Source organism: Lepidochelys kempii, chromosome 1 (assembly GCF_965140265.1).
Source record: "Lepidochelys kempii isolate rLepKem1 chromosome 1, rLepKem1.hap2, whole genome shotgun sequence".
NCBI lineage: Eukaryota > Metazoa > Chordata > Testudines > Cheloniidae > Lepidochelys > Lepidochelys kempii.
Window position 1 is genome coordinate 47,215,857 of NC_133256.1, and position 12,381 is coordinate 47,228,237.

General features: G+C 38.1%; 1 protein-coding gene across 14 annotated transcripts in view; it reads left to right on the forward strand.

The window, feature by feature from the left end:
• FRY (FRY microtubule binding protein) overlaps window positions 1-12,381 on the forward strand; it is a 373,522-nt gene that overhangs the window by 319,875 nt on the left and 41,266 nt on the right. For all 14 annotated transcript variants that reach the window (XM_073341316.1, XM_073341418.1, XM_073341299.1 and 11 more), the window contains 3 exons: window positions 506-667; window positions 1,161-1,235; window positions 2,357-2,527. In XM_073341316.1, the coding sequence (XP_073197417.1) occupies window positions 506-667; window positions 1,161-1,235; window positions 2,357-2,527 (408 nt within the window). The remainder of the gene's footprint in view (window positions 1-505; window positions 668-1,160; window positions 1,236-2,356; window positions 2,528-12,381) is intronic.

Below are 12,381 nucleotides of genomic sequence, written 5' to 3' on the forward strand. Positions count from 1 at the left end.
ACAAAAGGATGTACTTTTAGTATTTTTCCATAAAGGTTTTCTCACTCTTACTGTCCTTGGCTCTCTGAGCACTCTGGCCTGATCCAGCAAAACATTTCAGTATGTGCATAAGTGTTCTGCTGGATCGGAGCCAGAGTGCTCAGCACCCTGCAGAAAAACCTCTGTAACAACAGCCTGTGAGAAATCTGCAGCTGAAATAAGTTTATTTAACAAAATTTGCTTTTCTCCATTGCCCGTTCGGTAAACTCATTTATTACTGTAAGCTGCTCCTGAATATTGAGGTGCTGGCATTGTTGGGGGTAGAGAAGCTGTGAAGAATATATGGTGGAAAATATACATGTAAAGATTTACATGAGGCTCATAAACAGAAAAACAAAAAATAGGTAAAATTTTGGGCATACCTGTCTTCAGAGTGACATTCATCTACAAGTGAGCTAACAGGTGCCTATATAAGCTCATTAACATTATTCGACATAATACGGCTTTATTCTCTATGTTATTTCAGACTCCAGTTATTGGGAGACGATATGATGAGCTACAGAGTTCTGCTGGCCGAGATGGTAAACCCCGGGCAATGGCTGTCACTCGAAGCACTTCCTCAACCTCCTCAGGTTCTAATTCCAATGTCCTCGTTCCTGTGAGCTGGAAAAGACCTCAGTATTCTCAGGTAGAATTCCCACTAAGTTCCTATAATGGAGCCCCCTATTCATTAAAATATGCCTGTGCATTGCTCCTGAATGTGACATTGTTTTGCACTATTGGATTTTGTTAGCTGCCAGCTAAAGTAAAAACATACAAAATATATTTATTTATTTATTGCTGTTGTTTAGCATATTGGAGATTGGGTGTAATGTAAAAACTTATGCATGTGCTTTATTTCAAGATCTTGAGTAGTCCCAGTGAAGTTATACACGTGTTTTAGTGCTTTACTAGTTTAGGGCCTAATGGCATGAATAGACCAGTTTTTAAATTTTTTTAAGTACGGAAAAAGTATTAGCTACTGCTTTTATCTATTTCCCTGTATGTATACTTGCTCTAAAATAATTCCTTTAACATCAAACCAGTGAGTCTCTGATCATAGTTTTTCCTAATAACATATCCCTCTAGTTTCCAACAGAATGGATAAAGAATGATGCTAAAATTAAAAATGTTTTTTCTAGAAAAGGACAAAGGAAAAGCTGGTACACGTCCTTACTCTGTGTGGCCAAGATGTGGGGCTGAGCAAAAACCCTTCAGTGAGTCTTGCTGCGTTGTCTGTTTCGTCTATTGTTATTTTTGTATCTTTAATTTTAAATATCACGAACTTCATCTCCCTGAATTTCAGAGGTGTTTTAATTTATTCCATGTCACAAAACCATCATCGTCGTTAGCACAATCTGGCACATGTTGCATTTCTCAGCACAAACGGCCCTCTCACTTTTCGAGGCTGTGCTTCCAGAACAGGCTATGAAGCAGTTCGGTGGAGCGTTGTTGGATTGCTCGCACTGTCACTGTCCAAGCTTTACCTGTTCTCTGGATAGAATATTTTCGTCTCCAGTGCTGGCAGTCTCGCTCCTTTCTAGATTCAATTACAGAAAAAGCAGTGAAGATTAGCACCCTTATCATCCCATGAGATAATGATCCTAACATTACTCTTTAAGGAAATGAGTATTGTCTCATGCAGTGGAATGTATAGTGGACTATTCCAGTTTTCTTGGTTGATCGAGGGATTTTTTTCAATTTCAAAGATAAAGATTTGTATTTATTTTCTTTAAAATAATGCTTAAACATTTTAAAAGCAATATAAAAATCTTGAGGACTTTGTGATACATTAGTACTATGCCACTCTTGCTATAATGTTGTGAACGTGTTCTCAGTTTGAACAAAACAGGAACCCACAGAATGAATTGTTCTGATCTAAACTGCAGACATTGTTCAGTGGGAAAGGAAAAGCTACCGCTGCACAAATTAGTCTGTGTTATGTTTCCTAATCTTGCCACATGCTTAAGCATGTTTAACTAGAGGTTTTCTGGTGAAAGTATTAACTCATCCCCTTGACAGTCCTTTCAGCAGTGAGCTCTTTGAATTTCATTCCCATAAATGTATCTAAACACTTAGGCAACATCAGTCTGCAGCCATTAGGAGGTAGCTGTTACATTCTTGGACATGTTCCTGCAGCATGAAGTTGTGTCTTTGTACAAGATTTAATCTCAAGGCACCTGTCCAACATAAATAGTAAAAGAGCGTGTTCTAAAAATACCAGCTAAAGGAATTAGGTGTGTACTGGAAATACAGTCTTCTGAATAACCAATTGAGCTTTTACTAACAAGCAACCAAAGGGGAAAGTTTCTCAAAAGAGAAATCTTTTGAATTGTAGGTAATTTTTTCTTCATGTGGTGATTTGGATCTGATTGAGCACCAGACAAGCTTGGTGTCTTCAGAAGACGGAACAAGGGAACAAGAGAACATGGACGATTCAAACAGTGAACAACAGTTCAGAGTCTTTAGGGACTTCGATTTCCTAGATGTTGAACTGGAAGATGGGGAGGTACAGTATATTCTCTATGAAATGGCTTTGCTTAAGTTTTATCTCTGGCTAAAACACAGTTTAACACTTCTTATTACTAAGTAATTCACTCTTTATAACATAAAAATGTAACTATATGACTCTAGATTTGATTTTCAATAAACGTATTTATAATGTTCACAGTGTTGTCACAGTAGCTTAACATTGGCAAGCTACCACACCCTTCCTGTCTGAACCCACTTTAATACACACTGCAAAATTACTACTGAAAGGCAAAGCTGCAGTCCTAATGGCAACACAAATATCAGGTTTCTGTAACTTTAAAGTGAAATTAAAAGCTTTGAAACACAAGTTGTTGAAGATCCCAAATTGTTAACAAAATATATCTGCAGCTTTTAAGAAATTACATTACAAAACAAAAAAGTTTAAAATCAGTTCTTTCATCAATAACTTGCCAAAACCTGAATTCAAGCCCTCAGGGTTCTGTTACTCCTGCAACAGTTGATGAAATCACTAACATTTGAGCACTTAAAAGGATGCAGTTTCTGCTCTGCCTTGGGCGTCAATGATTTCATGGCTCTTGCAGGAGCAAAACAGAACCCTGAGGCTTGAGATCAGGACTTGGCAGGTAAAGCCTGTCAGTTCACCTTTAATTACAAATGCTTCGGGGGAACTTCAATCAAATATACATTATACAGTTGAGGGATAAGGTTGTTCTATTCTTTATTTTGTTTTAGTTTTTTTAAACCATTTAACCCTTGAGCAAACTTGTGCCAACTGGGAATAATCCTTTCCACTTGAATGGGAAGGGACAAGAAATTCATACCCAATATTGTACATGTCTAACAATGTTGCTACCATTTAAAAATTCAGAAACTATTGGTCAACTATTTCCAAGTATTTAAAATGAAGATCTTTGGCCAGCCTGACAGTTCAGCTGGTAGCACATCTTGCTACCGCTGTGGAGACCCGGATTCAACATTAATAGCCTCGAGACAAAAGTGTGTGCAGCAGAGCTGACAAGCACCCTTGCTTGCACATTTCAAGCCGTATTACAAGCAGCAGTCATACTTCTCCATTGTGAACTCAGGTGTCATAATGCTTGTGATTACATTTTTTAATTGAGAGATAGAAGAGAGAATGAAGGGATGGAGCAGAAGTAGCGTTAGTGTGGGTTCATGCATTCAGTTGGACTCACAGAAATCATGAAACCAAGGGTGCAAAACCAACATACACTTTCCTTAGCCAGATAAGTAGAGGAGGCCCCAGGGGTGGTTGGACAATGAACACACCCCTCATTCATCCCACCAGTGGTATTTCCCGTCCCACAGTGCTGAGCCTGTCTCCCCACTCTGAATGTTGCAACCTGGTGCACGGGGTCACAGTGCCGCTCAGGGATGGCCAGGCCAAACCTAAATGGCACTGCACCTCCACACAACCCTCCCACACACACACACACACACACACACAATTTAATGGGTTTCAGAGGAACAGCCGTGTTAGTCTGTATTCACAAAAAGAAAAGGAGTACTTGTGGCACCTTAGAGACTAACCAATTTATTTGAGCATGAGCTTTCGTGAGCTACAGCTCACTTCATCAGATCAAGTGATGATCAGATCAGATGAAGTGAGCTGTAGCTCACGAAAGCTCATGCTCAAATAAATTGGTTAGTCTCTAAGGTGCCACAAGTACTCCTTTTCTTTTTACACAATTTAATGTGATTGGCAGCCTCTGCTCAAAAGTGGCCCATAACTGGAAATGCAAAAGTGGTGGCATGCAAGGATTGAGGTGCATTGGCAGAGTAGTATGAGAAAGCTTTCACAGTGCCAGCCTGTAATATGGCTTCTTAAGCCAATACTGTTAGCCCTCACTTTCGTAAGCACAAAATTCACTTACAGCTTTTTAAAATAAAAATTCCAGGCCCCCAGCCAATTCTGCCATTATCTCTAGTGCTGTCCGTGCAGAAGATATCTTTTCCAATAGCATTTTACGTCTCAGTTCTTGAAATTATAGGGTCACTGTCCCTACCAGGCTTCACTCACCCTTACTGTTGTCATTCATGACAGGCATTTTCCTACATAATCATTTTCTCTAAAATGCAGTTATTTCAATTTCAGACCTCATTAGGTAGAATGTTAGGGGAAAGAAGCACCCGTATGATATGGCACTTCCCTCTTTGACCTCTTGGAGGAAAGCACTAATGTCTCACTGGCTGTAGCTATCTGACAAATAAAAGCAGCTCTTTCTTAGCTATCTGAAATGAAGTCCTAGCATCATTAGTCAAGAATTTAACAATCCATCCATGCTGATCTCTGGAAGATAGAAAGAGTCAAATGTTAATTTAGTTCCCATTGAGTGGGAAAACAAAACCATCTGCAAGGTCCATTCATGGCTAAGCTAAATAGCTTGCACGAAAAATTTTAAATTAGTTCTGACTAGATCTACAAGATTAATTTTTGTCTGTGATTGTTACAATAGAGTTCAAAAGCTGTTAAAGATAATGATAAAGGACAAAATATTTATGCCAAATAACTTTGTGGAAAAAAAAAAACACTGGCTGCAGTCATTACAAACACGTCTTTAAAAATGTATTCAAAATATTACAATGCAAGATAATTTTATTATAATTTGATCAATTATCAGATGATAAATTGGCATGAGAATCATGAAAGCAGGATTCCACCCACAGACTGAGATTTGAGAATTGCTGCTTGTTTCCCTTCAGCAGTTAAAATCAGATGGAGAAAAAAACTTCAGCATTGAGCCAGAGAGCAAAGATTAGAAATATAGACAAACCAGCAAACCAATTAGAAAATTGTTATTATTGCTATTAGTAGCACTGCTAAAGTAATGCTTACAGATCCAGAACCAGGTTGGTGCCTCATTGTGCAAGGTGCTGTGAAGTCCCTGCCCCAAAGAGTTGATAGTCTTAATCCCCAATCCTGCAAAGATTTAAGTATGTGCCTATCTTTAGGATTGAGGCCTAAATTAGTCAATATATGGATAGAAGGGTGAGGGGGATGGATGTAACATAAACTCAGCAGATTATGCATTGTTAAATTTTGGCAAACATTTTACAGCTCATAATACTAATACTAATAATTAATAATTAATTAATGATAATATAAACATTCCCAACTCTCTACAAGAGATTAGTCCATGTTATTGAATAAATGCCATATCATCCCTGGAATCACATGAGCAGCTTCCCTTGAACCAGTGACTATACCAAACATGTAGCAATTACAAAGTCAGATACAAAAGTAGGAAAACTTAATAGGGTGTTTAGTTCATCCTGGAAAGGATTCTACTGTGGTTTTCCATATGTTTTGACCATCCCAGTATTGAACTACTAATGACAAAACTTGCTCCTAAACCTTAAAAAGAAAATCAGTCTTATGGTACTTGTGGATCAAGTATCCAACATCTCTATTTTTACATAAAGTAAAATTAAAAATACAGATGTAAAAAAACCCTTCACTATTTGATAAACTGCTCCACATCTGGAACTTGTATATCAAGATTTAAGCAAGACTGGAGTTATTACTTTCAACTTTGAAAGCCTGAAAAGAGGGAATTATAATGGGAAAATATATTTATTTTTAACTATAGCAACATTATTAGGCAACCCAATAATATATTTCCTGTAATTGAACCCTCACATCATTGTGCAATTCAGTGTTTTAAACAAATACAAATAAAGGGCCAAATTCAGGCCTTGCATAAGAGGTGAGAACTATAGTGACTTCATTGGAACTTTACCCATTTACACCTAATCTAAATTTGGTGTTCATAAACATGAATAAAACAGTGTTGGAAAGCTCAGACTAGCACAAATGGAGACAGCTATTTGGGAAAGATTATATTATAAATCGGTCAGTGCTGGGTGCATTATGCACAGATCACAAGATATGATTGTTTGGTATTTAATAAAGATTTAAAAACCAATAACATAGTATTTGATTTGATTTTTATTTTTTACTTAACGGTAGCATTACAGAGCTAAAGTTTTTCTGATAGCGTTATTTATTACTGTAGGGCAAATGTTTAAGTATATGGTATTTTTAATACAGTAATTTTAAATAGATTTTTATTTGTTTTTCTATCTATTATATCTGCTATCCAGGAACTTCAGGTAAGATAATGCTATTTGAATTCAGATGTGCAAGTAGATGGTGTGCATTGTTGCAAATTTGTATTATAGAATAACACTGTAGGTTTTTTTCTCTTTCTGTGTGTGTGTGTGTGTGTGTGTGTGTGTAAGTGGTGTTTCACCTGCTGCTTTGCCCTAGAAATATTTTTAGGGCTCTAGAAAAATTGAGTTGAAAGTAATTCAACTATTTGGGGCTTAACTTCAAATATGTGTGGCTTGACAGTATCAAAGAATATGTGATTTTAAAAATGGGGATTCTAGATTAAATCCCCTCATTTCTAATTTGAGTTGCAAAATTGGACTCTTTTTCTTTTTCAATAACTGTGCACACAAGTAGTACACAGACACTAAAAAACAGGAAATATGTTTAGTTAATCTGTCACGTTTATCTTGTTAAAATGTAGAAAAGTTTTTTGCTTTTGTAGCATTAAACTACTGATGACTTGACTCTTAACTTCCATGTTGAAATTAATAGGTACATTGGTTCTTCTTAGCATGCTGCGAAAACAGGTACATGTGACCTCTTTATAGAAAAGTTTTCAGTAGTCCACAGCTCCCCAGAGTTTTACTGACTATTTATGGCTCTGATCCTGAAAACATATGTGTGCTTACATTTAATCATGAGTAGTTCCAGTGAAGTCAATGGGACTAATGTGAGTAAAGTTAAGGATGCACATATGTGGTTTGCAGAGTTGGGGCCTAAGTTTTAAACCTTTAACTTTCTGTAGAAAATTGAAATGACACTGAAAGCTATTAAGAGATCATAGAAAATATTATTTGGAGAGCGAGAGAGCCTCATTCATCCTACAGCAGCAGTTCCTGTCTCACAGGATTGGGCCTGGCTCCCCATTCTGGGTGTTGTGACCTAATGCATGGGATCACAGCATCTCTCTGGTTTGGCCTGGCTGGACCCCTATCATGACAGAGAGGCAGCCAGGCCAAATTTGAATGAATGGCACTGTGTCCCCATGTGCCAGGTCAAACATCCAGAGCAGGAGCTGGGTCAAGCCGCCACTACAGAATAAGTATGGCGTAGGCTCGCTCTCCAACCCCCTTGTGCCTCCTAGTGTCTCCCCTTTACACTAGATCTGCAACCCACTAGAACCTTCCCCATCATTTGGGAAACAGACACAAGCATATGGACACAAGCATATGGAAATACTGTGTTAACCTTAAATTACTAAAACATATTTAATCTACATGGACAACACTGTATCTATATACATTGCTATTTATGTGCAAAGTTAATGGAATCATGTTTTGCCAACACTGCCAGGGAAGCTCTTGTCTGCAACAAGCTTAGCACAATTCCTTCTGGCTTGATTGAGGATATATTCTGGTCTGCCTGGTAGAATTGCTTTTTATTTTATTTTTTTCCCCTAACCACAGCGGTCCCAGTTTCAGTCTGGTTTGTGGTAGTGTTTAGGATGGACACACAATGTGTTCAACCCCTGTCCCCCTACTGTATGATGCTAAGTGGTAGAGTATGCTGTCCTATCTGGCCATTGTTCAGGAGTCACAATGATCACATGAACTGATCTGTGTTTGTAACAAGTAGCTTTATGGAAAGCAGATGATAATTTCTACGTGCAGCAAAAGAGAAGTTAATAGCCGCTTAAGACCATCTTTCCTCCTCGTTAATTGTGATAACAAAATTATTTTTTGGTGCAAAAATAGTAATCTGTCTACGCGCTCCAGTCTGTCATGGAATTCAGTGTGAAATCTGTATTACCATTGGAAAGATCAGGCCCCACATATTTTTGATGTGTACCTCACATCTCCTGCAAGCCTCCTCTCTTGTACTCTCTCCTCATTTTTAGTGTCTTCATCTTCATAATTTGTTTTCCTTTCTTTGATTTGTCCCATTTTCTCTCACCCTGTTTTTCCTGATTACATTTACTATATATTGCCCTTCTTTTTATCTCTCATCCATTTTGTTTTTCTTTTCTTCTTTTCATCTTTTCTTCTTTGAGAGATTCCAAAGAGGAGCAGCAGTGGAAATAAATTAGTGCCTCGTTTCTGTGGCACCAGCTGCAACGTAAAACTGCTGGATATTTCAGTGGCAGTTGGCATCATAAAGATAAGGGCATGACATTGGTCTATTTCTTGTTACCGGATACCTTGTGGAAGAAGAGCAACTGGTGCAGTTGTCCTGTAGCTTTCATGTTGGGGAAAAAAATAATTTTTAACACAAATAAATAGTTTGAAATTATAAAATATTTTTTACAATTCAAGGAGACAAGTTTCCTTAAATGTTGGACATAATTTCTGTTCTTTTCCAACGACCAACCTATTATGTGTTCCCACTTCTACAATATGAAAGACACAATATTCTGCTATGTATGGCTTCATAATGGATTCATTGTCATTTTGCTGTTGATTGTAGTATATCCCTTAAATCTACCAAATGTTTCAGTGGGCTGGGCTAGACTAGCATATATTTCTAGAGGTATTTTCTCTTTTCTGCATCTGTTTTAAGTTTTGCTCCATCTTTGTTCATGAGAGGTTAGCTTATCATTGTTATCCAGAGCTTTTTCTCTGAATATCTATATGCCAATGTTCTTTACACTAAAAGGCAGTGATTCAAAATGCTTATATATCTTTGCACAAATTCAGTGACTTATTTTAAAATAAACTTATACTTAATTCATTGCTGCTTATGCCTTTGGCCCTGATTTAGCAAGGTATTAAGCAAATGTCTAATTTTAATTATGTGAGAAGTCCTGTGAAAATCAATGGCATTGCTCATATGCCCAAAGTTAGGTGCATGCTGAACTGGGCCTTTTTCACCTATGAAAATTTATTATATTACTCAGGAGTATATTCTGGATGGGTGTGGGACTCTATAAAAATATAATATACTTCATGTGTAATATATATTTTTTCTTCCTGTTTATGATTTTAAGACAAAGATTTTTTTGCCAAATTTAAAAAATATATATTTAATTATTTCATGTTTAAAGGATAATTGTTAACTTGAAGCTGATTCATTTTTAAAAATTCTGGTTTCTTGTAGAGCACCATTTTAAAAGTAGGTTTTGTACTTACTTTTCCCCCCCTTTAATCCTTTTTCCTGTAATAGCTTTTTTTCTTATGTTGATGTCTTTATAAGAGTCTTTTTAGCAAGAGGGAAAATGATTAAGACCCCGAACCTGAAATTGGATCCAAATTGGATGACACTTGGCCCTGTGCAGAGCCCCTTTGACCTCAGTAGGCCTACTCATATGAGTAAAATTATGCATATGCTTAAATATCTGCAAGGACTTGGCCTTAACTTGCCCATAGAAGGGAATTAGTGATTTGGGGACAATGTATACCTTCAGATCAGCGGCACTGCTATGGGTACCCGCATGGCCCCACAGTATGCCAACATTTTTATGGCTGATTTAGAACAACGCTTCCTCAGCTCTCGTCCCCTAAAGCCCCTACTCTACTTGCGCTATATTGATGACATCTTCATCATCTGGACCCATGGAAAAGAAGCCCTTGAGGAATTCCACCATGATTTCAACAATTTCCATCCCACCACCAACCTCAGCCTGGTCCAGTCCACACAAGAGATCCACTTCCTGGACACTACAGTGCTAATAAACAATGGCCACATAAACACCACCCTATACCGTAAACCTACTGACCGCTATTCCTACCTGCATGCCTCCAGCTTTCACCCTGACCACACCACACGATCCATCGTCTACAGCCAAGCTCTGCGATACAACCGCATTTGCTCCAACCCCTCAGACAGAGACAAACACCTACAAGATCTCTGTCAAGCTTTCTTACAACTACAATACCCACCTGCAGAAGTAAAGAAACAGATTGATAGAGCCAGAAGAGTTCCCAGAAGTTACCTACTACAGGACAGGCCTAACAAAGAAAATAACAGAACGCCACTAGCCGTCACCTTCAGCCCCCAACTAAAACCCCTCCAACGCATTATTAAGGATCTACAACCTATCCTAAAGGATGACCCAACACTCTCACAAGTCTTGGGAGACAGGCCAGTCCTTGCCTACAGACAGCCCCGCAACCTGAAGCAAATACTCACCAACAACCACATACACAACAGAACCACTAACCCAGGAACTTATCCTTGCAACAAAGCCCGTTGCCAATTGTGCCCACATATCTATTCAGGGGACACCATCACAGGGCCTAATAACATCAGCCACACTATCAGAGGCTCGTTCACCTGCACATCCACCAATGTGATCTATGCCATCATGTGCCAGCAATGCCCCTCTGCCATGTACATTGGTCAAACTGGACAGTCTCTACGTAAAAGAATAAATGGACACAAATCAGATGTCAAGAATTATAACATTCATAAACCAGTCGGAGAACACTTCAATCTCTCTGGTCACGCAATCACAGACATGAAGGTCGCTATCTTAAAACAAAAAAACTTCAAATCCAGACTCCAGCGAGAAACTGCTGAATTGGAATTCATTTGCAAATTGGATACTATTAATTTAGGCTTAAATAGAGACTGGGAGTGGCTAAGTCATTATGCAAGGTAGCCTGTTTCCTCTTGTTTTTTCCTACCCCCCCCCCCCCCCGATGCTCTGGTTTAACTTGGATTTAAACCTGGAGAATGGTCAGTTTAGATGAGCTATTACCAGCAGGAGAGTGAGTTTGTGTGTGTATGGGGGCGGGGGGGATGTGAGAAAACCTTGATCTATGCAGGAAATAGCCCGACTTGATTATGTTAAGAGTTGTCACTTTGGATGGGCTAGCACCAGCAGGAGAGTGAATTTGTGTGGGGGGGTGGAGGGTGAGAAAACCTGGATTTGTGCTGGAAATGGCCCACCTGTTGATCACTTTAGATAAGCTATTACCAGCAGGACAGTGGGGTGGGAGGAGGTATTGTTTCATGATTTCTGTGTGTATATAAAGTCTGCTGCAGTTTCCACGGTAAACATCTGATGAAGTGAGCTGTAGCTCACGAAAGCTCATGCTCAAATAAATTGGTTAGTCTCTAAGGTGCCACAAGTACTCCTTTTCTTTTTGAGACTACACACAAAGTACTGTCAAATGCAAAAGTAAAGAAATGGGAAAAATAGTGTGAAATACTTTTTTCAGTAACTTTATTCATTTATAACAATCTTAGGTAGTGTTTGCCACTATTGTCTTAATCCTGCAAATACTTACCCATTGTGCTTTAACTCATATTTGCATAAGCGTGCATAGACTCAGAACCTTAAATAGGAAGAAAATATTCAGATACAAATTTGATTTTTAAGTTGACTTTGTCCCTTTTAAAAAGTGAAATATTGGTCCATACTAGTCAGCTTACTTCTGGGGGAAAAAATGTCCAGTTTATAAAGAAAAATCAATCAGAAGCCTAGAATAAAAGTTAAAAAGCTGTGCTGCTTTCGCCATTGCATTGTGCATGCAAAATTAGAGCTGCATTCAAATCTGCCTTAACTTTGCATTTCATTACTGTGGTTATATACGTAGTACAGAGAATCTAAAATATTTAACATGTGATTTGCTATTGAAATATTACTATGAACATGTCTTGTATGATTGAGTCTAATGTTTTACAGTAACACTGGGGGGGGGGGTAGAGGGGGGATCTTTTCAAGTTGCTTTAAAATTTTTATTTAACCTGTCACTGTTTCATTGACATTGAGATATGCATATATGTGCTCATGGAATTATAAAAGCAAATTTTTAAGCAGCAAAGCATGAAAAACACTTAGTATTCAAAATAATGAA